Consider the following 16169-nt stretch of genomic DNA (forward strand, 5'->3'; position numbering starts at 1 on the left):
CGCCTGTTGGGGGGAAGAAAAGAAAAAATCCAATGGCTAGGATAACATCATAATATGTGCTTGAAAATACAAATAAACGCCATATCTTAACTTCATTGACAAAGTCAACTAAAAAGGTTCCAATCCACCATCCGTGTCATAACACGTGAAATCTATTGAATAGTACTAATCTTTCCGTGCGGCTGGTACAAATTAACACATGTTTTTTGAGGCTAGCGTAGCCGCACGCTAAGATCACGCAATATTTATTTGAAGACATGATGTAATAAGTGATGATTTCTTTTCGTGTTTAGCATTGGCTTCTTTCGCATTTGCGTTGGTTAGCATGTCGGAGCTAGCCGCACCTCATTTGTCTTTGCTGTAGTATCAAAGGGTATTTTGCGTCTGCAAAAAAACCAAAGTTAAATCAAATACATAAAAAAAAAAAAAAAAGATCAATCCTATGCAATGGAGCTGCAAAATCGAGTCTGGAAGGATCCAAAGTGCGAGACAAACTGGCAAACCATTAGGCTGCCTACTCTGCAGCAAATGTATCAAATTAGATCGAAAAGAATGTTAACAATCAAATTGTAGTTGTCGGGTGCAGAGTGTACAATACATTAAACACATGGGAACGCTTTACAGATGGTTCCATAGCATGATAATGCCAAAGGTGGAGGAATGGAGAACCACGGGGAAAAGACAGACAGATGCTGAATCGGATTGAAAGCCTCCCTCCCTGCCTCCCTCTCATCAGCAACACTTTCCACCAGCAGCAAGCCACTCCAATGCAGGGCAAACGACCGACTCTTCTTTTCCGACCTAAAGGCTAAACTAATATACTGCCGAATGTCGCACTAATAATCTCCGGCCAATCCGATGACCCCCTTGTACTTGGAAGACAATCTGCCTAATGGAGGAGAACCCAGGAAAAGAAAATACAGCAAGCAGCCAGCCCACATAGTGATGGAAGGGGGTGGCTGGCTGGCTGGCTGGCTGGCTGGCTGGCTGGCTGGCTGGCTGGCTGGTTGGCTGGCCGGCTGCTTGTCAGCCAATGCTTTTGTTTAACGGCCATCATTGTTCATCTGTGCCATATCCTTTTCTGTGTCCTTCTCTCGTGGCGCCAAATTTTCTGTCAACCCATCCATTTTTTCAAGATGCTAATTTCGATTATTTGAACCACTTCTCATGGTTTCATACTTGAAAATAAGATGGACCTAAATACATATCTGAAGAAAAGTCAACAAATGTTCCAATGGTGATTCAAAGGCAGATATTTGAAGGGGATGATTTGAAAACAACTCTCAAAGTTCTTACACTCTCCTACGTATATGGTTTCATGGTCCCTCGGATTGACTTTCTCAGTCTCCTTCAGCTCCCGAAGACGCCAAACAAAGCTGGAATGGATCCATACAGCATCGATAAATCAAAGAGAAGCACACTCAAGATCAGGTTCAATGCATTTGGCTCTCTCCCCTACTGTAGATCAAGCAAGCAAGCTGGATGCGTTCCGTCGGTCAAGGTGCTAGCTGCTTAGTGAGCAAGAAGGCTCCACGACGACAACAAACTTCATCAGAACTTGAGAATTGTTTTCTTCCTGTTCTGTTTACGGAAAGGAAAGTTTCCAGGATATCTGTGTGCTTTTATGAAAGATTAATGGCTAGAGGGGATGACAACAAAACCAACAGACGGCCCAATGGGTGACTATTTTGGGCTGCGGTGGTGTCTCTCTTCTCACACATCAGACCTAATTAAATATTGAAGGAGGAAAATGAAGCTGATGCTTCAGCTTCTATTCCTTTCTCTGCCAATCTATTGGCCTTTGCGACCCCCATCAAAGTCACATTTATTGATACGCTGGACTCTAAGATTCGGTTCTTGCAGACATCCGTTGGGGTCGTCCCCAGCGCCAGCCCATCAATGTATCATGCAGACAAGTCAACGTAGTGTCCATTTATTTGCGATGCAGAACTTTTTTTTCCCCATCAACACCTTGCAAATCAAGCTTTGAGAATGTGCCTAACTATCCCCGGCAAAAAGCTTCCATATTATGATACAAACAATCCAATCACTCTCGACTCCGAAATGGGAATTCTGCTCATTTCCTGTGACATGTTTACTGTCAAGCCCTGATAAACACTCCATTACTCGCTAACCTTTTCAGAAATTGCATGTGACATTTTCCCACAGTTCCTACAGTCGCCAAAAGAGGATGATGGCACAGTCGCGTGTTAAAGAACACACGCGGAGACTTCTTCCTATCTATAATACATTGTCGGCTTCTCCCAACCTTGTCAAGTCTCGAGCAAATCCAGAACGGGGGCCACAGATATGATCAAAGAAAGTCAAGATTCAATACCAAAAATACAATCGTGTTTATTCACTAATGATTTGAATTTAGCTGAAGACAAATCAATATCAATATGCATATCCATTCAGCTTCAAGTATTTGAGTTTTGGCGTTTGCGTGATGGCAAATTTGGAGTTTCAAAGGAATAGATTTGCAATTTAAATGCAAATGAAATCAACTAGTAGGTTGATGAAATTCTCTCTTAATTCAATGCTATACGATGATAAACACTGTGTGTGTTGGTTTATTTTGATTGTGTGACGGGACTTACCCTGCTATGACTATGAAGAAATCCAAGCGGTTCCAGGTATCTCCAAGGTAACATTTCTTGCCAAAAATCCCAAGAGCCACCATCTTAATGACCATCTCGATGGCAAAGAATGCAAAGATAAAGTCATCAAAATCCTGCAGAAAAAAAAAATACAGAATCAAGTCAGCATTTGATGACGTTGAAGTGGGTAGCCATAAAGAAATGGAATGAAAATGAGAATGCCCCCAAAAAACAAAAAAACGATTCTGGAAGCGGTTCAAGGCACAGGACACCCACTGATAGATGAGTCACCCCAAACATGAACAGAGAGAGCACAGTAGAAATATATCAAATGTGTTAAGCTGCTAAGTAGAATGCAGGCAGCGCTTTGCCATTTGAATCGAGTCTGGGGAAACCCGTTGTAGATGTCAGATACGCGAGTAACCTGGGATAGCTACCCTCAACCAGAATTGAGTGGATGATCACTCAATAAAAAGTGCTTGATTTGGTCTGAGTGGGCATGCTAATTGGATGTATATTGCTTTGCCAGGGCTGGCAAAGGCCCCTCCCCAACCCTGTCAAATCTCACCAGACATTTGCCGTTAATAACAAGCGTTAATGGCCCCAACTTTGGCTGTGAGACAAACTATTAAGTGAAGTGACAAAATGACAAGTGTCCTCCAAAGGTGTCAGCGCACTTTGGCATTGGTTCAAAAAGACATGTACAGCACAAGCCATCCAAAAAGCTGTCTTGGTTGACTTTTACAATTTGATGTCTCCATCCCCCTCCATCCGCTTTGCCAAGCGCAAAGGTGAGTTTGGATTACCGAGTCAAAACGGTCCATTTTCTACATTGCTTATTCAGTTGAGGCTCACGGGGCGGGGACGACGTCATTGTTTGCCTTTGGAATTCTTTTCACAAAGTGTATCCGCAAAAAAAAAAAAAAAGGCAATAGTGTATATGGTTCAGTCACTGTTGTTTTTGTAAATCAAATGAAATACTCAAAGGCAGGTAGGTGAAAATCAAACGATTGTTCCATTCCATCCATTGGCAAAATTGACTCTGGATGAAAGGCACGCTACGTACGATTAGCGCCGATTCACGCTGGCCCAAACATGCACATGTGAACCTTTTACTCCCCCCGACAGAGATGACTGACTCCACCCACCCACACCCACACCCACACACACACACACACACACACACACACACACACACGTGTGTGCGTGCATTGCCTGAGAGCAAGCGTAAACACACATGTTCACCAGGCAGCATGCGCTGCGAAGCGTCAAACCAGCGGCAGCATTACGCGCCCTCTTGAATGCAGCCTTTAAGTTGAAAGAGTGGCTAATGCTGAGAGCACTTCATGCACAGTGCGCGTGCCCGTGTGTTTAAAAGAGCCTATTAGATACTGTGCGGGACTGCCACAGCTTCCATTATGGTGTGGTTCTGGACATCAACACATTGGGTGTTTTCCAGGTCATGTAGAGGTCAGCTATGCACCATGAAGGAAGAAAGCGCACATTAAAAAATAAATGGCCTACAGCAAAGCAGCTACTGTTGGCTCCGTGTGACCCCAACTAGCCACCTCTCTGTGGGGAATAAACAGGAATTCACTTCCTGAAATAATGCTCCGATTTGGAATTTGAGCTTATACAGCTTACTTCATCGTCAAGGAAAAAAATAATAATTCACGAGCTCAGCGCAGAATAATTCCGAGCTGGAAAAATGGGAGACTTGTTTACAAGTTTGTTTTTATGAAATAACAAATACATCTGTAGCCTCCTAAAAATGAGAAACGCCTTAACTGTGCAACTTATTTGAATTGAAATAGCGTAAAAAGGGAAAACTACCTGTCTGCCATTCAATTGAAATCAGTTTTAACATGATCACACTATGATTGATGTCATTTGAATATAATAGGATCATTTTCATCTGATTCACCTGATATTTTTCTCAGCCAAATCATTCCACTTGATTAAAAGGATCTCAATGTGTGGTCAGGGTGCTCAATGCCGCCGAGTCAAGCAACAAAAACAAAAGAAAGCACTTTGCAGAGGCATTATCAGCTCAGTGCACAAGATGAACAGCGCCAGATAACAAGCTGATCTATTCCACAGCGTGCACGCAGCACTGCACTGCACTGTTTGACTCTTTCATCCGATGGATAAAATAAATGTGCAAAAGGAAAACAAGACAAAAATAGGCCTCCATTAGCAATGGCTGTGCATGACAAGACTTAATGGAAACACCTCCACACAACGCTTTTGTTTATTTCCATCCGCGCTCTGCAAATGGAAGTTGTTGCAAAGGCCAGAGATACAGAGCAATTTGACCAAACGCAAAAAAAGCAAACAGTGATTCATGCACTGACTTCTCTTGTGCTATGACGAATAATGATTTTGCAGCCAAAAAGGACAACCATGCAAAAATGTGTCTTACCTGCAGGATTTGACATCTGTCAGAGTTGCAGTCGATGTCCTCACAGGGATGAAACATGCCCAAAGTCACGCAGTTGAGCAGGATCACCAACATGGACGCTCGTTCAAACCATGTATGACGAGTCAAGGAGTAGAACACAATTAGACCAGCATACATACATACATACATACATACACACACCTTTGTCCTCCAGGAAAAGGGAATTTCTTTTTTTCATATTGAAAACATTCAGGTGCTATGTATGCACTTTACATGAAAGCAATGGAAGGTTCAAGTGTTTGTAGGTGGGAAAAAAAAGGCAGAGAGAGACAGATGACCTGCCGGTATTTGATCAAGTTAGCCACAACTTAGTCATTTATCCGAGGAGCCTATAATGTAGTTGGCTCTGACAAAAGGGGCCAAAAGTCACAACAAACCCATTTGTCATGTGGTGGGGGGCAAAAAAAAAAAAAAAAAAAAAAAAAAAAAAAAAAAAAAGAAAAAGAGTGGGCCAAAACATGCAATGAATTCTTCAGAAAACGCAGATAATGATATAACGTGATCAGTCTGGCGCATATTGCGAGGCAGGGGGCATTGCCCCCGCAACCCCTTTTAGCACCGCCACTGCCCTCAGATGAAGTAGCAGACATAGAAAGAAACACAGTGGAGCCTCGAAACAACCAAGGGACAAGTTTATTTCCAGGAACGTATTGGCTCAAAATGAAAAGAAGACTCCCCAAATCAAACCCAAAAAGAAAGAGGAAGACGAGATGAGATAAAAGCGTCTCGGGCTTCTGCAGAAAGTTCCTTGCGATCATTTCTTGATTCAAAGTCCTCGCCTTTCAGAGTCGTCAGTCAATTGTGTTGGTTTGTTGGAAGTCAAGGTTGATTTGGTCTGCTGCTTTCCTTTTCATTTGACATTGATGCTGACACTTACTTCATAGATGTACAACAAAGCCAGGTCCCTCACTGGCTGGCCTTTTTATTTTTAGGCTTGAAGCCAGACATGTTTCCCATCCATCAGGCATTAACCGAGGGTTGGTGGTGGTGGCGGCGGCGGATCCAAAAGATTGGCACCAGACATAAATACATACATGAGCTAAAGTAGGATTCACTGTGAACATTGATACAGGACCTGAAAGTGATAGATGCTAGCGCTCGTACGAGATTGAAAGCGAGTGTTGAATAATAGATGCAGTCTGGAGGCCAAATTGGAGGAGATGACCACAAAGCATCACTTGCTTAATGATGGCTGCATGTGAAAGGCAGAACAGGATTATGTCACTCACACACTCACACACACACACCGAAGGAAGCGCGGAATAAGCTACCAGTCCAAAGGGATGCAATTAAAAAGATCAGTCAGTTTGCTTGCTCGGTCGGTTATCATTAGACAGGAAACAGAAACAGTCACGTGGGCAATTTTTTTAGGGAGCTACATTGGCAATCTCTTCGTAAACATCACAGGGTCACAGGGAAGCCTGTGGAGCAGATACCGAGCGCATTCTACAAGTCACCATACAAAAATGAGCAATTTCCACATTTCCAAATGGAAACGATCCATCCAATTTTCGGACCGCTTTTCCCCACAGAGGTAAATTAACCTGCGTGAAGCTGGCCCCCCCACCCACGCAAAATTTAAGGAAAATAGTATGTTTTGTTTGTGCTTCGTTTGTGCTGGTTTGTGCAGCAAAAATTTTCGTTTGTGCAGCAACGATTTTCGAGTTATAAAAGATTATTTTATAGGTCATCCAGAGTTTTTCTCCAAATGGACCCAAAATGGTACCGTTCGTTTGTGCTTCGTTTGTGCTGGTTTGTGCAGCAAAAAGTTTCGTTTGTGCTGTTCCGGTTTCGTAGATATTAGACATTTATTTTATAGCGATGACGTCACCCAGCCCCCCCTTTTCCTCCAAATGGACCCAAAATGGTACCGTTCGTTTGTGCTGGTTTGTGCAGCAAAATTTTTTGTTTGTGCTGCTCTGGTTTCGTAGATAGACATTTATTTTTATCGCGATGACGTCACCCAGCCCCCCCCCCCTTTTCCTCCGAATGGACCCAAAATGGTACCGTTCGTTTGTGCTGGTTTGTGCAGCAATAGGTTTCGTTTGTGCTGTTCCGGTTTCATAGATATTAGACATTTATTTCTATCGCAAGGACGTCACCCAGGCCCCCCTTTTTCTCCAAATGGACCCAAAATGGTACCGTTCGTTTGTGCAGCAAAAACTTTCGTTTGTGCTGTTCCGGTTTCGTAGATATTAGACATTTATTTTTATCGCGATGACGTCACCCAGCCCCCCCCCCTTTTTTTCTCCAAATGGACCCAAAATGGTACCGTTTGTTTGTGCTTAGTTTGTGCTGGTTTGTGGAGCAAAAAGTTTGGTTTGTGCTGCTCCGGTTTCGTAGATATTAAACATTTATTTTATTGCGATTACGTCACTCAGCCCCCCATGCTATGTTTTTTTTTAGTTATTACACATTTAATTTATAGCGATGACGTCACCGTATTTCGTCGCGAATGTCAACAATGTCAATCTCTGGAATGCTCCTGATGCAAGACGAATGGACCCAGATTGTTACAGATTGTTTGTGCCGCAAAATTTTTTGTTTGCGCTCAGTGAATAATTCAATTTGCCATTTATTTAATATGAATTTATTTTCGAGAGATGTCAAATCCTTGCTCCATAGATCGTTGATTAAGCATTTGTTTGTGCCATTGCAATTTTTCATTATTAAAATCATGCATCTTCGTTAACCCCCTGTCATGTATTTTATTCTAACAATTTTTCTAACCATTTTTCACATCCTGATAATTCCTCAATTCTTATACATGTATTATCCAACTAATTACCATGCAAAGTTATCTCTGCAGGCCGGCTCTGTACACCTTTGTAAAAACAAACAGACACAATATCTGGTCAGCTCTGGGATTCAGTCATGATGAACCTAATCCTGAAACTAGCAGTGAAGCAAGCTCGGAATCAGGTCCTAAACTGTCATTTCAGCTTCATATTCCTTTTGACAAGTGGATGGAATTTATTCCGAAAAAGGCTGAATACAAAGATAAGAACCGTCAAACCCAAAAAAGAGAATATACCATTTTGAAGTCTGGCATCTGGACCCACATCATAAATGAACACATCTGGAAAACAGTCAAAATTCCTTGCACATTTGTTTTTAAAAGAGCCAAGGTCTATCCATCGGTCTCAAATAATTATATTGAAATCTGGGGATACTGCAAGGAGTGTCATGGCCTTCTCAACATTAATTGTGGCGGAGAGACAGAAATTAACAGCCCAATAATCTTGAACTGTTTCAAGATTTCAAGAACATTAAGAACAGTGATGACTCCCTTCACACTGGTAGCTCAAAGCGGTTTCTATCTGGACAGTTGCGGGAGCAGGTAGCCAAGGAACTTTGTGAGGGCAGGATGGGACCACATGTATGGCGAGCATCACAGGCAAATAAACTGATGGACTTCGGAGACTCTGAGCCAAGCCAGGACCGACCCAGGATTCTCTTGGGCATTATGTGGCATACTGCAGGAGGACTGTATATGCCTGGGAGATCTATAATGACCTGGGAAGTGGAGTGAAAGCAGCATCAGTAAATACTAAGATCTTCCCACATGCTGTGTTCTACACAGTGTGGTGATGCATTGTTTGATTTGTTGAAAAAAAAAAAGTGTTGATAAGGTTCCCTTTGAAAAATAGTTTTTTTTTCACGTTTTCAAGTTTCTTTTTCTCGCTGTCATCAACTTCACATACATGTATTAATTGTTGCATTAATTAATGTTTTGGAACAGACAGACTCACCAGGTAATTTAGGTTGCGGTGAACCTTTTTGACGTCAGATGTAATTGAAATAAATTATCATATAGGCTTATTGATAACAAGGAAATTAATCAATGAGCACGATAAAAACATAATTACAGAAAGTGCAGTGAAAGTTTTCTGTAAGCTAAAAAGAGGAAAAAAAAGGCTAAGAACATATTTACCTTGTATTCGTCTTGCATCAGGAGCATTCCAAGAGATTGACATTCGCGACGAAATACGGTGACGTCATCGCGATAGAAATAAATGTCTAATATCTACGAAACCGAACAAACGAAACTTTTTGCTGCACAAACCATCACAAACGAAGCACAAACGAACGGTACCATTTTGGGTCCATTTGGAGAAAAAGGGGGGGGGGGGGCTGGGTGACGTCATCGCGATAAAAATAAATGTCTAATGTCTTCGAAACCAGAGTAGCACAAACGAAACTTTTTGCTGCACAAACCAGCACAAACGAAGCACAAACGAATGGTACCATTTTGGGTCCATTTGGAGGAAAAGGGGGGGCTGGGTGACGTCATCGCGATAAAAATAAATGTCTAATATCTACGAAACCAGACCAGCACAAACGAAAATTTTTGCTGCACAAACCAGCACAAAAGAAGCACAAACGAACGGTACCATTTTGGGTCCATTTGGAGGAAAAGGGGGGGCTGGGTGACGTCATCGCTATAAAATAAATGTCTAATATCTACGAAACCGGAGCAGCACAAACAAAACTTTTTGCTGCACAAACCAGCACAAACGAAGCACAAACGAACGGTACCATTTTGGGTCCATTTGGAGAAAAAAGGGGGGCTGGGTGAACTCTGGATGACCTATAAAATAATCTTTTATAACTCGAAAATCGTTGCTGCACAAACGAAAATTTTTGCTGCAGAAACCAGCACAAACGAAGCACAAACGAAACAGACTATTTTCCTTAAATTTTGCGTGGGTGGGGGGGCCAGCTTCACGCAGGTGGCAAATTACTGCCAAAACATTTCTACATAGGTGGAAATCCAATGAGCAAAATCCAAAGGAGGGAAAGGAAAGCTGCAGTCAGAGAGTTGACGACAAAGCAAAGCATTAAATATGTATCATCTGACTCATTGAATCAATAACTCTTCCTCTCCTGCCCTCGTTCCCTTCCTCCGTCTCCCCAGCTGTTAATTAAACAAGAAAGAAAGAAAGAAAGACAAAAAAATGGACGCACGCATTGTTGTGCACGAGCGTCAACACGCATTGGTGGTGTCAGCGTATAAACAAGCAGGGGATGGATGCCCTGAGGGACCCATTCAATTAGAGGAAGGAAGAAAAGATACTCAAAGATATGCTCTGTCAAAACGCCATACCATACAATTCACACGCTCGCAACATCGCAAAGGAAACGGGAGAAAACTCATCAGCACCTCTCCGAGTATTCACCTTTGGATTCTTTGCGCGCGCGCGCGCGCACGCGCGCACGCGCGCGCGCGCGCGCGCGCGCGCGCACGCACGCACGCACGCACGCACGCACGCACGCGCACACGCGCACGCGCGCGCACACGCACAAACACACAAACACACACACAAACACACACACACACACACACACACACACACACACACACACACACACACACACACACAGGAACTCCCTCGCTTTACTTTCTTGAAGAAGTCATGGATTGGAACACAATTATTATTGCACACGTGTTGACGTGAAATGGTCTAGGTTTAGAAAATCTAAAAAGATGTCTCGGAGCTCATGTTTCACGTCATCTGTTCCATTAACAGCTGGCTTCCTGCAACTCTATGAAATTCTGTCTCTGCACATATTGTCCATGACAAAGATACAGATGAAAGTTGTTTGTTTGCATACCGCTCCACTTGATTAAAATGTGACTCATGCTCCCTTGAAGTTGAAAGAGCAAATGTGACAAACAGAATTTTGATAGAAAGGGCTCCTAGCGGTGTGAATGGAGTGGACTTTTCTTTTCTCCTCACAATGCAGCCTTCAAACTTGTCCTTCCATATTCCACTAAACTCAAAGACTCTGCTGAGTTTCCTTGAGCTCTCAAGGCCCACGTCTGTCACCACTGTTGTTGTGTTAAAAAAAAAAAAAAAAAAAAGAGCGAAAATGCTGAAAGCTGGAATCATGTAAGAACAAAGTTGAAAGGAACAGAAGGAAAGGGATGTTCATGAAATATTGAGACTCGCTGCTGCGGGCTTTTGTAATGTGCAACCTGTCATTGTGTAGAAATGTGTGTGGCGTCCATAAATCCAACCAAGTGTTTGCGAGTCTCCACCGGAGTTGGGTTTTGAAGGAACGAGGATCTGGGCATAAGGCAGGGAGAGCTGAGAATCCAAACTGGAGGGATGGAAAATCCTTCCAGGCAACACAACGCGCTTGCTGACATGGCAGCCTGACTCAGGAGTTATGCCATTGAGGGAAAGAAAATTAGGCCGGCCCCTACCATATGAAAAGTGGTGGCAAGAAGCTGAGCCCACTGGTGGACTTGATGGACGGAGGGAAAGGAAGGACCTTTGTGAGACCAAGGGCAAGAAGCAGCGCCACGTGACAGCTGGAGACGGACGGCCGCGGCTTTGAAAATGCTGTGCAGGAATTTGCTCATGCAGACGCAATGGAGGAGGCCGGGATAAATATATGCAAATTAGGTTCATATTTCATAACCACTCCTTATTATGATCATAATAAAATAGACATTCTCTACCAGATTCGCCAAAAGTGAGTTTCTGCGCTGCTTTAATGCTGAAAGAAGAAAAAAAAACAAAAAAAAAAACAGTCTCATCAGGCAGGAAACACCCCTGTATCTTGCCACTGTGGACCAGGAGTTGCTAAGCAACGCACTCTTTCATTGGGAAGTATTGTGAAGTCACGTCTTCATCGCTGCCAAGTCTGGAACCGAGTTGGAAGCGGAAACTTTCAATTTCAGCGACAGTGGCCATGTGACAACGAGAACACGAAGAAGGCAAAGTGAGCTCTTTGAGGTCTGGAGTTGCGCAAACAGGGTTAGCAAGAGGTCAGCTAGGATTCAAAAGGAAATAAATATGGAGCATGCCTGAAATGAAAGATACAAAAATAAGCCATATGAGAAAAATGCACATCCGCTTAGGAGTTAAACTTAATCATCAGAACAGAGCGCAAGCTAATACGAGATAAGCTTGCAAAGGCACGCTACTGCAATCCACACGCACGCTGGATATATATATGTATGTGCCACAATTCCAAGACATAAAAGCCACGCTCAAATATTTACAGGACTAATTAGCAATCGCTGCTAAACAACGTCAATCGTTGTCGCGGTAGTTTCCTCGGAGATTGTCAACGCATAGGCTGCATTACAAACTGAGAAATCACACGCAAATATTTTAAAAAGATGAATGGTAGCAATATTTCTATTTTGGTTTTAAAGTGAAGACACTTTGTCCTTTTGGTCATGACACAAAGTCCATGCAAAATTTGTCTCGGCGGGCCACATACAATGATGTGGCGGCCCCCTGGGCCTTGGGTTTGACACCCATGCATTGGGGAAATATGCAAAATCTCAAGTCTGCAATGAGGTCACACAAAGAAAAGTGGAGAAAAAGGGGCGACGATTGTAAATAATTGTGAGCGTACTTAAAGCACATCCTGGGACTATTACTTCATGTATAATACATGGAATTACTGCGCCAGTCTGTACCTCTCTCTCTCTGCTCTGCAGCGAGTACGTATGTGAAAGGCAAAAGCAGCTCATAAAACCACTCTTTTGCTTTTCTTTCAAATTCCTGCTACTCCTTCCTCGGCGGTGATGTCTTTTCCTTGAACTGCACCAAACTGTGGGTAGGTTCCAATGCATGACCCAGACAAGAACCTCTCTCTTCTCACGCAGCCCTTCACATATCGGGACGAGAAGGGCAAACACGCGCACGCACACACACGCGCACGCACGCACACACACGCGCACGCACGCACGCACACTGTTGATCTCTCCATGACAACAATGAAAATGTTGACGCTCTTTTGGGCTTCTATGGTAAGCAAGTCTGCCTCTGTGTGTTTGGGCATTGTGGGTTGTCATGAGTGTTGATGCTATGTACAGTTGAGGAATGCGAGCACATATGGCTGCAATTACACACGCACGGAATTGGAAGATGTGCAATAATTGCATGAATCTAAAGATGCATTGAGTATGCATATTTTCAAAGCAACAGATGAATTTGTGATGCTCACAGGTAACCAGGCTCAGTGGACAGCCGAAGCTACACAGTGCAATGTGGTTTTTGGTTTTTTTCCTGCCTTCACAGGTGCACATATTACAATGTGTCTTTCACTGGCTCAACAAAGAGATGGACGGACGGACGGACGGACGGGAGGGAGGGAGGGAGGGCAGTCAGATGTGCAGTAAAATTAGATCACAAACTCTTTTGATTGAACTGAAGAAAGAATGAAAGGTTCTTTTCACTCCCAAAAATTGCCTCTGATAGGATTCATGGATTTTTCGTCATACTGTTTTTGTATTTATTTTATAATTGAAAAAACTGATTTTAATTTTAGCTCATAATTTTTCACAATTTATTTTTACCGTACGAGTTTGTACGAACGATACCGTTGTCATTCATTTCTATGAAATCAATCAAGCAAGCATCTCTCCGTCTGAACAAGGTTAAGAGGTGTGCGTTTCCCTCTTGTAAGTTGGGCCCAAACGCAAATTGATGTCCCAATTGACTGCCATCACGCAACTCAAAGCACTAACGAGTGGCGCATCTGCAAACGAGAGCTGAACTTAAATTCACCGACAACCACCTTGCATTGACAACGACATCGTTTTAGGACAGATTCATCCATCCATTTGGTTTGTCTGTGCTATTGAAGGCCAGGCAGGCCCTGCCGCCTTCATACTTTTGCGGGACCATCGTTTTTCCTTTCCTTCCTCCGCCCGACAGAGAGAACCTTAAGCCTGTAACCCTTTCATTCAGACGGAGGAGGGCGGTTCAAATGTGGCCAACAAGGTCCATAGCAAGCGAGCGCTGATGTGTGCTAATTCATCTCCTTCAATAAATTTTCAGCATTACCTTGATCAATAGGGCTTCCATTCAAAAGCTATCAAAGAGTTATGTGCTAAGTAGAAGACTTACGGGTGACAACAGTTTGATTGGAGCTGGAACATAAAAAAGGTTGGCCAGCAGGGCCTTGCCATCAGTCTTTTGTCTATTTGAAAGGAGATTCAAATATGTGTGTTGTTCAGACAGTTCCTTTGAGCTCGACGGGGATTGGTTTCAGAAGATTCAAGAAAAGCCACCCTGGACGCGCTCATTCCTAATTAACAAAGGATTCCCTCTAAAGCTTCTGGATTTACCGTCTCGGTCGGGCTCGCTGTAACATTTGGAAGTGTCATTCTAGTGTCGGGGGGTGTGCAAATTAGCACGGAAGCGCCGCGGAGACTTTGATACTCAGGAAAACAAATCCAAACAATCAAACTGCTGCCAGAGAGAATACGAGTGCCAGTGGGTGTTGTGTTTGGGAGGGAAAAACCAGGCCAATTCCAACAAGCGCAAACAAAGATGACAAATGCAAACACAACCCATTTTGCACTTGCTCAACTTACTAACTGCATCAAATGCTGTTTCTTTACGGCCAATATTCTCAATCAAAGAAAATGCTTGGAAAGCATTCCCGCCTGCCTGCAGATCTGGTGGCCGGACTTTTGCAGTAAAAAGGCTGTCGTGCGCAATTCAACACTTGATTTCTTCCACTTGAGTTGAAAATGCCATGAAGCTTTTGAAAGGAGTATACACTGATTCAGGCGAGCATTGTCATTTGATGTTGGAAATGTATATGAGGTGATTGTTGTGTGTATATATATGTATATCTAAAAAAAGATATAGATAGTTCTTATTTGTTTTTTTTCTGATTCAGTCAGAGGACTGTGGAAATAAAGTTAAAAAAATGCCCACAGGTTTTACACAACGAAGCCACGGAATTAGAATGAGAGTCATACATGGAAAAAATTGGAAGCACAAAGTGGTGAAAGCTGTTTGAAGTGTCAGGTGACAGGCCAGAGGCTGCGGCACCCTTCTAACGTGTCCAACACTATGGAGACACCTTGTCTTTGCCTGGCAGCAGTGCACAGAAAACTGGGTCTGTTCATTCGTCTAGGAAGGATGGAAAGTATGACCGTCATACATCCCGACAAAGACGGTAAAACCTGAAACCACCCAAACATTGGAGACAAACAGCAGGTCTGCTGCTGCTAACTGGACCATCATTCACTAATGTATCTCTGTCTTCACCTGTGGTGCGGTGTGCCCAGACATGAGCGCCACAGTGCACGATTCCCAAATAAGATACGGAATACAAACAAACACTCATTTCCAAACACCGCGTTAATTGCAAGCAGTGGCGGAAGTCAAAAGATTTTCCTGGGGGGGGGGGCTGAATGGGCAAAACAAAAAAGGACATCTTCTATGAATTCTTGATCATTCCTGAGAAAGACTTATTGTGTTCCCTATGGGGGTTGGGTGAATTCTGGGAAAAATGGCCCAAAAGATGATACATCTATTTAAAAAAGGTTCCTGATTCTATTTCTTGCACCTCCTTGATGGCATGAAAAGGGAGTCAATTTATTTAGCAAATTCAAACACCATTTCCAGCCATGCAGAATGCACTGCATTTCTCCGCCCGCCAGGGATTCAACAACTACATGTCACAAAAACTGGCAAATGTATTTATAGAGAGGAAAATCCTTCAAAGCGTGTTGCGGGGAGCCGGAGAGAGGAAGCATTTTTTGAAGCTGAATTCCAAAGGTGGCTTTCGCTTTGGGCAACAACAGTGACAGCTGGGTGATGCTGTCAGTGCATGTCACACTCAAAAGCTTTTGAGTTTTAGGACACACCCCCCACACCCCCCACACCCCCCACACACCACACACACACACACACACACACACACACACACACACACACACACACACACACACACACACACACACACACACACACACACACACACACACACACACACACACAGAGATAGAACGATAGGACGCTTGCACTCGGCAAAAACAACCACGCAAGCAAGTGCAGCCATAAATGGAGGAGCAGCATACGTGCCAAAAGAGAGGAGATAAAGACTTTCCATTAGATGAGAGAGAATACAGTAGACAAACACCCCCGGGGGAGCTGTTTACATACGGCGTAATGCCACTCCGGGGACTGAAGATAATGAAGATGATTTGCAATCAGTCACCAATGGCTGCATGGCATGGCATGGTGAAGCGCACCCGTGTTGACTTTTTGGTTTTTGACAAGCGGCCACCTAATACTGACATCAACTTTGATTTGTTTTGCCTCGCTAACTAGTGCTCACGT

The 16169-nt window shown here is 43.4% G+C and overlaps 1 protein-coding gene across 1 annotated transcript in view; it reads right to left on the minus strand.

Moving 5' to 3' along the window:
* The window catches only part of cacna1g (calcium channel, voltage-dependent, T type, alpha 1G subunit), a 44076-nt gene extending 38947 nt beyond the window's left edge, over positions 1-5129 (minus strand). Inside the window, exons 1-2 of the mRNA XM_085903980.1 lie at positions 5023-5129; positions 2601-2734 (exon numbers count right to left, since the gene is read on the minus strand). Of these exons, the coding sequence (XP_085760106.1) occupies positions 2601-2734; positions 5023-5115 (227 nt within the window). The 5' untranslated portion in view covers positions 5116-5129. The remainder of the gene's footprint in view (positions 1-2600; positions 2735-5022) is intronic.
* Positions 5130-16169: the final 11040 nt, after the last annotated feature.

This window comes from Syngnathus leptorhynchus, chromosome 22, assembly GCF_054491065.1.
Source record: "Syngnathus leptorhynchus isolate UIUO chromosome 22, UIUO_Slep, whole genome shotgun sequence".
Classification (NCBI taxonomy): Eukaryota; Metazoa; Chordata; class Actinopteri; order Syngnathiformes; family Syngnathidae; genus Syngnathus; species Syngnathus leptorhynchus.